Source organism: Gekko japonicus, unplaced genomic scaffold (genome assembly GCF_001447785.1).
Source record: "Gekko japonicus isolate JY-2015 unplaced genomic scaffold, Gekko_japonicus_V1.1 scaffold251, whole genome shotgun sequence".
In the NCBI taxonomy this organism is placed as follows: Eukaryota; Metazoa; Chordata; class Lepidosauria; order Squamata; family Gekkonidae; genus Gekko; species Gekko japonicus.
The window spans coordinates 188,276-201,451 of NW_015161956.1; the positions used below are offsets into that span (position 1 = coordinate 188,276).

General features: G+C 43.8%; 1 protein-coding gene across 1 annotated transcript in view; it reads right to left on the reverse strand.

The window, feature by feature from the left end:
• Window positions 1-13,176, reverse strand: part of INO80 (INO80 complex subunit) — a 106,893-nt gene that overhangs the window by 47,379 nt on the left and 46,338 nt on the right. The window contains exons 22-24 of the mRNA XM_015429521.1: window positions 11,141-11,208; window positions 9,917-10,010; window positions 8,480-8,657 (exon numbers count right to left, since the gene is read on the reverse strand). Coding sequence (XP_015285007.1) covers window positions 8,480-8,657; window positions 9,917-10,010; window positions 11,141-11,208 — 340 coding nt within the window. The remainder of the gene's footprint in view (window positions 1-8,479; window positions 8,658-9,916; window positions 10,011-11,140; window positions 11,209-13,176) is intronic.

Consider the following 13,176-nt stretch of genomic DNA (forward strand, 5'->3'; position numbering starts at 1 on the left):
CTCACATACTCATCCACCCAGATTCACTTCCAAAACCCCTCCCCCTCACGCTAGAAGTTTGAGGTCGCATGTTGCGAGTTCCTCAAAGGGCTTCCTCAGTGAGCTGGCGGAGAACTAGAAGAAGGTCCCAGGGAGCAACTAGAGTTTTGACAGGAGGGTAGAGACGCAATAAACCTTTTAAAAAACGTTTTGAGATCGGATGGGAAAACAAAGTGCATCCGTCAACTGGAACATGGTAGGCCGAAAGAGCGGCCAAATAAACTCTCAATGATGAATGGTATATTCCCGAGTCAGCTAGGGAGAGGAGGAATTGGAAAACTCTTTCGAGACCAACTGAGGTGGCTCAAGGAGCATCATCACCTAGGGAAGAACAGAACCTTTGCCATTTATAATTGTAGGACCTCCGCGTAGTAGGTTTCCTGGAATTCAAGAGAATGTTCGCTACGCGGGTGGAGAAGTCAGTGACATTATTCTCCATGCCATCAGTTTCAATTGTGGTATGTTGTGATGTAGGAGAGGGGAGTCGGAGAGGAGGAGGTGGTCCTGGGCCGGAGGGAATTGATGGTATATCCCTTGTGATAACTCGAGGACTGTTGAAAACCAAGGTTGTCTCGGCCACCATGGGGTTATCAAGATGCAGTCCATGGCGTCTCTGAGTATTTTGCGGACCACTCTCAGAAACAGAGGTAAGGGAGGGAACAGGTAAAGAAGTCCTGTGGACCAAGGGTAAAGGAGACCGTCTCCCAGAGATTGTGGATCCCTGCCTCCCCGACTGCAGAACAGAGGACACTTTTTGTTGTTTCTGGTGGCAAAGACATCAACTTGGGGAGCTCCCCAATTGTGGAAGAGTGGGAGGAGGTATGTTGGGTTCATCCCCCACTCGTGAAGGCTGAGTCCTGCTCGACTCAGATGGTCTGCCTGCACGTTCATGTGTCCGGGAATGTGAGTGGCTGCGAGCAAATTGTTGTTGGCGATGCAAAGCTCCCACAACTGGATGGCAAGGTTGCAGAGGCGTAGGGAAACAGTGCCTCCCTGTCTGTTGACATAAGAAAGTGCCGTGGTGTTGTCCGTGAGGACCGTGACACATTTTCCCTTGATTAAAGGTAGGGAGCTGGTGACAGCGTGTTGTATAGCCAGGAGTTCTAGGAAGTTTATGTGTCACTTCCTCATCTGCGCGTCCCATTTGTCTCCAACAGAAAGGCCCATGGAGTGTGCACCCCATCCTGCCAGGGAAGCATCCGTCGTTATGGTGACTTCGGGTGATGGAGGGTGGAAGAGTGCTCCCTGGAGGATATTCGAAGGGAAAGGCCACCAAAGTAACGAGTCCCGTATGCTGGGAAGAGGGGATAGGACGGTGTGTGCGTTTTTCGACAGGTCATAGTTGTGGATAAACCAGAGCTGTAAAGGACGCATTTTGAGTCTGACAAAGACGAGAAACGACGTAGTTGCAGCCATCAGGCCAAGCAGCCTCTGAATCTGGAAGGCAGTGATGGAGGGCTGGGAACGGATGACAGTGGCTAAGGAAATGATATCTGCCATCCTGTCGTGGGGCAGGTAAGCCATGCATGTCTTGGAATCCAGTATAGCGCCAATGTACTGTATCCTCTGGACCGGGCACATTTGAGACTTTTGCCGATTGACTTGTAGGCCCAGATTCTCCAATAGTGCCAGAGTCTCTGTGACGTTTGAGACCAGGGCGTTCTTGGAAGGCACAACCAGGAACCAATCGTCGATATATGGGTAGATAGAGACACCCCGGAGACGGAGGAAAGCTGCAACCACAATCATGGTTTTTGTGAAGACTCTTGGGGCGCTGGAGAGGCTGAATGGAAGGGCCATATACTGGTAATGCTATTGACCAATCACACAGTGTAGGTATTGGCGGTAGGAGGGGTGGATGGTAAGGTGGAAGTACGCGTCTTGTAGGTCGAGGGTGGCCATCCAGACATGTCTCCAAAGCAATGGCATGATCTGTTGTAGGGACACCATGCGAAAGCGGTGATAGGTCACAAAACGGTTCAGTTCCCTTAGGTCTAATATGGGTCGAACGCCACCATCTCGCTTCGGGACTGTGAAGTATCGGGAATAAAACCCCGTCCCGTGGAGGTGTGGTGGTATATGTTTGATGGCTCCCTTCTGCAGAAGGACGGACACCTCCTCTAGGAGAGGTGGGGAAGGGGGCGTGGAGACGACGACAGGAGTATTGGGGTTCTGGTGGAACTGGATTTGGTAGCCTCGGGTCAAGATGGACAGCACCCACTTGTCTGAGATGATGCGACACCAACTTTGAAGAAAAAGTGACAGACGGGTTTGAGGTGACTTGGAAGTCAAAAACCCTGCTTGGAAGGTTTGGTCTGTTTGGTGCGGGAAGGCGGATTTTTGGCCTCCCAAAGATGTTCGCGGTCTCCATTGTGTGTCCGGAGACTGGCGACTTGGGGTACGCCTCTGCCAGGATCTTGACCAGGTGCAGGGACAGTATTGTTGGCTCGCAGAGGATGACACCCCTAGGGCTCGAGAAGCTTTTATGCTTTTGTCTAATTCTTGTAAAGTAGAATCAGTAGTGGCATTGAAAAGTCCCAGGCCATCAAATGGATGGTCTTCCACATAAGATCTAGTATCCATGGGCAGATTAGTATTGCGGAGCCAGGAATGTCTCCTAAGAGCAATTGCAGAGGCTATTGTTCTGGAGGATGCCTCAAGGACATGCTTAGTAGTGTTGAGCTGTTGTTTTGCCAACACCATGCCTTCCTTTTGGATGACTCTGCCTGCCTGGAGTTTGTATTCTGGGAGGTGGGTAAGAAGTTCGAAGAACGATTCCCAGAGAGTATATTGATACCTATTCATACAGGCCAGGTAGTTAGTGGCCTTGACTCCCAATGCTCCCATGGAGTAGAAGCGTCTGCCAAAGGCATCCAATTACTTACCTTCCTTGTCAGAAGGTGCAGAGTGTGTCCTCTTGGATTTAGAGGAAGATGTTATCACCATCGAGTTTGGTTGAGGGTGTGAGAATAAGAATTCGGCATCTATCTCTTGGACCCTATACATGTGGTCCAGTCGTCGCGTGGATACTGGGGCTGACAAGGGTTTTAGCCATGGTGCCTTTGCTGCCTGCAAAAGGAATGAAGACATGGGCAATGCCAAGGTGGAAGAGGTATCAAAGCTGGACTATATCAAAAACGGCATCTGTTGCCTGCGTATGTTGCTAGACGACAAAGAGGCCTAAAGAGTGGGCCATTCTTTTCACTAAATCTGTGTATGACGTAAGGTTGTCGGATGAGGATATGGGTAGGTCCTCAGCGACATCCTGGTTGGGAGATTTATGGTCAGGAGAGGTATGAGCCTCAGATGCTTCCGTATCTGAGTCTTCTTCCATGGAGTCAGAGGAGTCTTGGTGTTGTATTTGGACCGAAGTGTCCTCTTGACAAGCTATAGGTTTTGGTGGAACGACAAGGTTTGGAGTGACCTGAGGGTTGGGAGGACAACTTGGTTCCGGACTATGGTGGGAAGGATCGTCTGCAGGAGGGCAAGACAGAGATGCCGAAGGTCTCGATTTGTGAGGCGACCTTGATCTATGAACCGAGTGGGATGAATAGTGATCCCAATCAGAATAGCCCGCCGGAGTCAACCACAGCATGGATGGTGGATAAGCCCCGTACAGGTACCTCAACTGTTGTTGATCCCACGATATCGGTGGTGGAGGGGGCAGGAAGACTCAGGGGGATCGACTTCTGGACCGTGGACGTCTGGGAGACAAAGCAATAGCTTGTCTGTGAGAACCGTCGTAGTCTCTGTCGTCGATATCGACAGATTGGACATTGAGACGCGGAGGATGACGTTGCGCGCTGCAAGAAGCGTGTTGGTACCAACGTGTTTCGACATTGGGAGCCTCCGATATCATCGATGCCGACGAAGTAGAAGGAGAGGGAGAAGGCTCAGCACCTGTTGGTGACTTAGAAGCTCCACCGTCTCGATGTCGGAGTAAGGACGCTCCACTTGTTGGATGGGGGAATCCAATAGTTGTATGGTCGGTATCGGTAGAGGGAGTTGGGCCTCCGATATCGATACTGCCATTGGAGCGGGAGGCACTATAGGGGCATCACCCAGTGCAGGCACCGCTTCCTTCCCCTTCTTCGCCGCCTTAAGGGACTTTAAGGTGCCCTTCTTCGCGGACTTTGATCTTTACTTGCCTTGGCTTTTTTCTTGATTGGTGTGGAGGCGGAAGATTGCGCCCTCGATGCCGGGAGCTTCGGTGTTAGGCGATCGGAGGCTGGTCTCGATGCCGGAGCTGTCGACGTTGATGTTCTCTCCTCCATCGCTGAGGTAGGAGTAAGGGCTGATTCAAGCAGCGCTACTTTAAGGCGCGCAGCTCGGTTTTTCCGCATTTGATTAGAAAAACGAGCACAGTGACGACAGGACTCTGGCCGGTGAGAGTCTCCGAGACAAAAAATGCACAGGGTATGGCGGTCGGGAGGAGCAAGTTTGCTGCCGCAACCCTTGCACCTGAGGTAATAGATAGACTCCCCCTCAACCGAAAATAAAGGTTGCTTTTTTTTTAAGAACAAACAAATAAAAATAGAAGAGAAAAGAAATCAAAATAAGGAAATAACTCCTAAGAGCTGTGAGGTGATTAGCCGAAAGCGAACCGATCTGACCGACGAAAAAGAGGTCTACTCAACGCAGCGGTAAGAAAGGAACTGGCGGGATGTCCGTGCCCACCCCTCTGGGCATGCGCGGTGGGGTTCCTGCGCATGCCCGAGGGACTGGGCGCGAAAATCCGTTAAAAGAGCTTGCTAAAGCATGGATCGATCCAGCGCGTGCGCACTAGATCCCATGGGTGTGAAGCACAGAGACCACGTCGAAGATCTATCATTTATAGCTACTAACACTTGGGAACAATCTCCAGCTGAACAAAAGAAAACAAGTTTGAAAAATATAGCTAGGGATGGCAGTACTCTGACAATTAAAATGAAACAAGCACCACCTTGTTTATCAGTATATCATGGGGAAATATTGACAGTTCTAAATAGGGTGTATGGATTTGTGAGGACAGAATTTAAACATAAAAATGTTAATTAGCTGATTAAATAATGGGGACCATAAACATGACTAGTGTACAAAACATTCCAGATAAAGTTGAGTACAGATAAATGAGCTTGTGTTGTACCAATATAATAAATATCAGTAGTGACAAGCCCACAGAAAATGAAATATAATTTTATATAGTGGTTAAAAAAGCCTAACAATACTTATATGGAGGCTTTTTTTGTTATTAACATTTTTATTCCGAATTTTCATGTGTAACCATCAATTAACAGTATGAAATACAACCAATTACACTGAAATAGTATAACAACATACAAATTGTAAATTCAGTGCACGTACAATGATGGGGGATTCCCCTAAATTCATACATTGTTCTATTGTATTTGGAGAGACATCTTGACAAACTCAGGTATACATTTAACCTAGTATGTTTTAATTCCAAGTATGCAGGAATAGTCTTTAGGGTGAGGCAGATTTCATAACCATTTGTAGTACTGAGACCAAGATGTGGGTATAACTTCTTCTCTTGTAAGAAAATCTAGTATGGGTTTCCATTTTCCCATGAATTTATTAGAAATTGGCCGTAATGAAGCGCTGTTCAGTTTGCAAGTGATACATTCCATCAAGAATTGATCCCAAAGTTTTCTGTACCAGATTTGAGTTCCAGGAGGGTGACTGTCTTTCCAGCATGTAGCAATGGAGGTCCTAGCAGCATATATCATTATGTCCATTTTTTTTGTGCGTTTCTGATTTTCTATATTGGGTGGCCAATAGTCAAGAAAGAGCCCTTCCGGGCAGATTGGCATATCTATGTTTGTAACGCTTTTAACTAGCTTTTGTATTTCTTTCCAGAAGCCCTGAATCTTCTCACACTGCCACCAACAATGTGCGAAAGTGCCAATTTGTTGGCATTCCTTCCAACACAAGGGCGAGTGTTTCGAGCTCATGTGTGAGATTCTTTGGGGGGATAGGTACCATCTCGATAATATTTTAAACTGTTGTAGTTACATCGGTATTGATCTGTGGAAACTGCCTCGTGGATTCCAAATCGTGGACCATATTTCGTCATCTAGATTAACCGTGCATTCGCTCTGCCATGCTAACTGGTACGGCAGTGGTTTAGGTTTTCTATCTTTTAACAGGAGTTGGTATGTGGCCGAAATTAATCCTGTGATTCATAAAGTTTTAGAATCATTTCTAATTCTGTGTGTGGTTGGGATAGTATAGATGTAATTTTGATTTGGCTTGTAGCATGTTGTAGTTTCAGATATAGAAACCACAAAACACGTTTTTTAAAGATGTTTTCAATTTCGATTTTCTTAAGTAGGCCCTTCTTAGACGCTATGTAACATAGGTGTGATAAACCCACTGTTTTCCACTCTTTATAAAGGATGGGATCACACATCTCAGCGAACCATGCCTGATGTCCAAAGAGTTCTAACGTTCTCATCAATGCAGGTATTGATTTTGAGGGATTAAGTGACATATAGCAGCATGTCGTCCGCAAACAACACCATTTTGTATTCAGTTTCTTTAATTAGCACAAGCTATTAGAACAAATCAACAAATTGAAGGTATTAAAATTATGGAGGCTTTATTTTTAATTTAAAAAACAACAAACTCTTTTCCAGCTATATTAAGCAGAGAGTTAACATTGCAAATAGCAGTATACTCACGGAGGGAGTCCCCCCCATTTTCTCACTGGGTCCAGCATGACTCTTGGGCTGTGCCACTACCAGCATGCCCAGTGTGCCTTCCAGGCTGCACTGCTGGTGGGTGCAGCTGGGGCATGCCACTGCTGCTGGACCCAGCATAGCTCCAAGAAGGAGGAGAAGGAGAGTTGGATTTATAGCACCCTTCACTATCTTAAAGAGTTTCAGACCGGCTTACAATCCCTTTCCCTCCACTACAACAGATACCCTGTGAGGAGGTGGGGCTGTGAGAGCTCTGAGAGAACTGCTCTTGAGAAAACAGCTCTGAGAGAACTGTGACTGACCCAAGGTCAGCCAGATGGCTTATGCGGAGGAGTGGGGAATCAAACCTGGTTCTCCAGATTAGGGTCCGCCACTCTTAACCACTACACCAAACTGGCCAAGTGCAGCTCCTGGCTCTGATTATGACAGCTGAAGTAGGTGCTTTGGGTAGAGGTATTTGGGGGGAATTAACCCCCCCCCCATGTTATTTTTTGAAGATTTCAAATTTTTCTGCAAACTTGGGGGGGTCGGGTCACCCAAGTTTGCAGAAAAATTTGTTTAGTGCAAGTGTGGCCCCAGTCCACAGATTTAGGTATCCACAAATGGGGGCCAGACCTGAGAAATAGTATGTAGATATTTAAAGTTAATAAACCCAGGCAATTTTATACCAGTTGTAAAATAGTTTTCTCTTGTATGTCAGGCCCAAGATAATGTTTCACATGGCAGAGTAATCCATTCTAAGTCTGAGGGAATTAAATCAGTTGGTTGACCAAGATAATTATTACTGGGAAGTACATTAGAACCTTGTCCATCTCTCCTTTATTAATTCAGGTCACAGATTCAGACTTCATGAGATCATCTAGTCACTGAGGAATTGGTTCCTTCTGCACAAACTAGGATTCTAAACCATAGTAGAATCTTGGTTTAGAATCCTGGTTTGTGGGAAAGAAACAAACTCTAGTTTATCCCATTACCCACATTTGGAAGTCATGACAAACTGGCTAGACGTCAGAAACCAGGAAATTTGCATTCTGTGTGTGAGAAGAAGAAAGAACACAAGAACAGCCATTTTACCCAGGTTTGTGGCAGTCAAACAAAGGTCTGTTTCTTGACATCTGAGCATAGCCATTCCATAAGACAACAACTGTTGCTAAAATTCTTGTATCCTAAAATCTATGTGTTTCCATGCCACCTCTTCATGACTACTGCCACACAAAGATATATTTAAGAAAACCTAGCTTTAGAGGATTACAGCTATCTTAAAGCTGGGGCAAAGGGCATGTGTAGATTTAGATTAATAGCCCCTTTCCTATTGCCACATTCTACTAAATGACACAGGTAGACAGGATAATGTGCTACACTTCCTGAAATTATAGTATCCTTTGCTCTGATAGTAGGTATTAATAGCCCCTTTCCTATTGCCACATTCTACTAAATGACAGAGATAGACAGGATAATGTGCTACACTTCCTAAAATTATAGTATCCTTTGCTCTGATAGTAGGTGAGATCGAACAAAAGAGTCCCCTTTTCTGTATGCATGCAACAGTCTGTTTTTCATTTACACCAGATTCTGGGAGGCAGAAGCTACAAAATACTTATTCCTTAACTTATCAAGAAAGAATACAGGTATGTCAGAGTTCATTCATGAACATGCTGAGACTGCTGAAGGTTACAAAATCCCACCAATTTCCATTTTTCTGAAGTCACTCGTAGTGACACAGAATTGAAAGTATTGCTTACTTGTAGCAAAGTGCAGCTGTGCAAGCAAGGAAGGGAGAATGGATAACTGATGTCCAGCAAGAAATCTTTGTTATTCAGACACTGAGACTTTTGCTGGTGATCCTCTTCTGGCTCACTCCAGAAGCGCCTGTAGTGGAGCCTGTAGGTAGCTTTCAGAGACAGGAAAAGAGCTAACCATCTGAAACAAATCAGAGATTACTCCTTTAGTCACAGTTCTGTTAATGCATGCCTAAATATGCAGGAAGAATACAACTTTCTAAAGTTCTATTTGTTTAGCACCTACATTTTAGAACTTTTTAAAAATAAAAGTTATCAGAATTTTTGAACTTTGTATAGTATGGCTTTAGCTCTGACCTGGATAGCCCAGGCTAGCCTGATCTCATCTGATCTTGGAAGCTAAGCAGGGTCAGCTCTGGTTAGTATTTGGATGGGAGACCACCAATACAAGCTAGGGTCACTATGCAGAGGCAATCAATGGCAAACCACCTCTGAACATCTTGCTTCGAAAACTGTATGGGGTTGCCATATGTTAAGCTGTGACTTGATGACAAAAAAAGTGTGGCTTTTATTATGGGAAGGTGATTTAATTAGAAAGGAAATCAACTTTCTGGTTATAAACTTGTTAGCTATTCACTCACCTCCCCCTCTGTCTTTTGCTATATTTCAAATTTCCTACAAAAATATTCTGCTTATCATTACCAGCATAAATATTTTTTATACCAGGAGGTATTATAGATCAACACCATCCTGAAGAAAAGTAGCATTTTGTGTAGCAGAATCCCAAATCAGGTTTATGCAGAACATTACATACAAACAGAATAATTTAGCATGCTGTTAAACTCAAAACCACCAGCAAAGGTCATATTCATTTAAGTAAGCTGTTTGGTTTTAATGTGTATTTATGCAGTCCACCAGTACAAATGACTCCTTCTAGCTCAAGCCTACAGGCACACATGCTTATTTTCTACCACTACAGTTCTAAACTCAGGAATATATAGATGTACATAGACTTGGATTACTTGTGTATTCTGCCTCTGTGTCATGTTTTTAATCATGATTTTTTTTGTAGTGACAAGGAAAATGGAAGGAAAGTGGTAGTTGTACATTTCTAACAGCACTATTATCTGCATATTTAGTGGAACATATCACTGTGCTCAAGGCATCTTATTCCCAATAAATGAACAGAAGATTGCATTCTTCAGTCCCCCTCTCCCACTACCCACATCCATTCTGATGTTATCAGCATGACCATTTCAATGCCTGATCAAAGATTCTGAGCTTGGAAAATACATAAGCATTGAAGAAATACCCCTATTAAGCACATGCAGTTATAAACACATACATCCATTTTAAAAATCTGTGTTACAAATCCTTATAGAACATGCACTGTCATTTTCCTCTATGCCATTTGACAGTTCAATATCTGGTTTTCCTCACCTGGCTAGATGTCCCTGATGCATGAGGTTTGCCATCTCTGCTGGAGAAACATCAATAAACCGTAGGAAAGAGAAACAACTTTCTTTTTCAGCCCCTGTAAAACAAAAACGACAACACTGGAAATAAACACCTGCTGCAGAAGACAACAAGCTCTGAAAAACACTGATCTTGTGGCCTAACAGCACCTCATGCTGAGCTGTAAGAACTAGAAACTAAAGGTCTACTACTTTCCTCAGGTACTAAAAGAAACTCACAATTTGTTGTTCAGAGAGCATTTGTTGCCCAGAACAAAAAACAAAAACACGACATATTCAGCAATCACCATATTCCCCACTGAGTTAATTTAATCATTCCAAAGGTTTTTGCCTTCTTGCATTTTATCCTCTCAAGAATCTCGTCAGATAATTTAGACTAAGAGAGAATGACCGGACTAAGGTAATCCAATGAGTTTTGTGACTAACCAAGGATTTGAACCTCGGTCTCTCTGATCCCACATCCTAATCCAGGGGTACCCAGTGTGATGCCTGTGGGCTCCACGGTGCCTGCTGATACCTTTCCTGGTGCCCAACAAGTGTGTTTAGAAAGTGGGTGGGGCCAATGGGTTTTTTATCCAGCAGGGCTTGTAATTTGCTACGCATTTAAAAAAATAACTTCCACAGCAGCTGCCACTACAACACAAGATTTTCACTGTGTGACTGAAGGTAACCTGTGTGTATGCAATAAATTATTTTTTCAACAATATGTTAATTTTAAATGGCATCCCGTTAATCAAAGCTTCTGCCTGAAAGATAGAAGAATTATTATTAGATTTTTGTATAACCTGACTCCGTGACATTTTGAGTCTAGCTCTTTCTCCAGGGGCTGCCGTTTTTAACCTTAGATTTAACCTTAGTTTTGAGGCCATGCCCACCCCCCACCCCTCTGTCAAAATCCCAAAGGTGCCCACAGGCTCAAAAAGGCTGAGGACCCCTGTCCCAATGACTACACTACATATATATATATACATTTGTTTCTTCCTTCCATCTAGGACAAGATTGAAAACGAAGCACTTCAACTGAAGAAAGTAATGTATTGTTAGTACATCTGACGTGGCAGTTAAAGAATTGAATTAACTAGGAAGATCAGGGCAATGCCTTGTGTTGTAACTGTAATATGGATTAAAGAGAAAAAATGATCTAATCCACTATTTTGTTTTTAAATAGTATTTCAAAGATTATAACATACCCTTCCTATGGAAGAGAGACTGCTGGATGTGGTCTGGGGCAAAAGGTGAAAGTAAAAGCTGCAACCACCTTAAAAAAGAACAAAATAGAGAATTGGTGTATGATAAAATTAGTGCCAGTTAATCCTGGTCTAGAATTTGTTACCTCACTACGCTTCACTCCAAGGAGCCTGAGAATAATTCTATGATGTAGGTTTGGCTATTTAACTCACAGGTCAAGCCTGAGTGTTAAGTCAGACAGTCATTTGCCTGAAGCCCAGTCTGGGTTTCCATTTCCCAAATCCTAATGGGAACCATTAGACCACCAAGGAAGACTCTGCAGGGGAAGGCAATGGAAACCACCTCTGCTCATCACTTGCGTTGAAAGCCCCTTGCTGGGGTCACCATATATTGGCTGCAACTTGATGGCCCTTTACACAAAAACAATTGGAGCCTTTACACCAAACTGATTACTATAATAGTGGATAAGTCAGAATGTTTGATCTACAGGCCTTTTCATCACAGACAGCAAGAAGGTAGCAACTGGAGGGACCTATTAAGGCAACAGATTTCATAGGAAGGCAACAGTATCAGTCAGCTCTAAAAATAACAACACTAGAGGTTTCATTTTCAGGATGATGTTAGAGAATTTATACTCACCTTTCTGCCCTTATAAAACATACATAATAAAACCACATCTTAAAAACCATTAAAATCAACAAGAAACACATCATTAAAACTAGATCTATAATACATAAAAAATATAAAAGCAACAATTAAAACATTGGGCAGGAAGGAGGGATCACTGAGGGAATGCCAAACTAAACACAGTCTTTACCCACTGACAGAAGATGGCAACAGAAGGGGACATATGAGTCTCCCTGGGGAGCGAATTCTAGAGTTTTGGTGCCATGACCAACAAAGCTCTCTCCTGGGTTGCCACCCACCTATCTAATCTCAGAAGTTGGGCCTCCAAAGACGGTGTCACCATCCTGTTAGAAGCACAGTTGCTAGCACAGAACTGAATCACCTTTCAATTGTTATTTAGCCATTTTTATATGTTCCTTTTATGCATCTGATACTATTTATGTACCGTGAAAGTAGTGAAAATTGAAACATCTTCTCTTGCATGTATTATTTGAATATAGTTATCATTTTCAATTGGTGGGCTCAATGTGCTTTACTGCACATTTTTTCTATTTACATGATACACCCTTCTGTACTTTTGTTTGTTTCATTTGAACAGTTTCCTCCCTCTTTTTTCTTTTGGTAAACTTTTTAGCCTAGGTATACTGAAAAAAATATATATATCCACATTTGATATTTTAACTCTTAATATATTGTATTTATCATTTTGAATCTCTTTTTATAAAGAAAGAATTATATTTATACATTTTTTGTAAAGGGATCACTGATGAAGATAACAGTAATGTTCTGCAAGTTATGATTTTTCCATTTATTAAAGTATATTTAATTGTTTAAATTATATTGGTATTACGAATACATTTGATTTTTACTTATGTATTTGCTTTGTGTTGGTTGCAGGTTTACCTTCCCTCTGTTTTTGTATGTACCAATTACCTTCCCGATACATATATATCTATATATCTATATATCTAATACTGAACTGGCCCCCTCTGTGCGGATCCTTAGATCCGGACATCGGGGGCACTTGGGGGGGAGGGAGAGGTTTGTGCACACGGGCGGTCCCCACGTGTGCACAAAAATGCTAAATGTTGAAAAAACTTTCAGGGGGATGTTTAAATCCCCCCGAAAGTGCCAGAGCATTCCGTGCGCATGCGCACGGAACGCTCTGTGACCTACCTGGCTTCCATGCGCGGGAAAGGAACCGAACGGCCGGAGAGGCCCAGCAGCGGCGGTGGCGGCGAGAGACAGGTGAGGAGGGGGAAGAAAGTTGGGGAGGGGAAGAGAGACTGCCGAGGCCCAGCGGATGTAAGCCGCGCGGGCCTCGGTTCACGGGGGAAAAAGAGAAAGAGAGAGAGAGAAAGTCAGGGGGAGGGGGAACGGTGAGGGGGGGGAGACAGCCCACGGAGGGCTG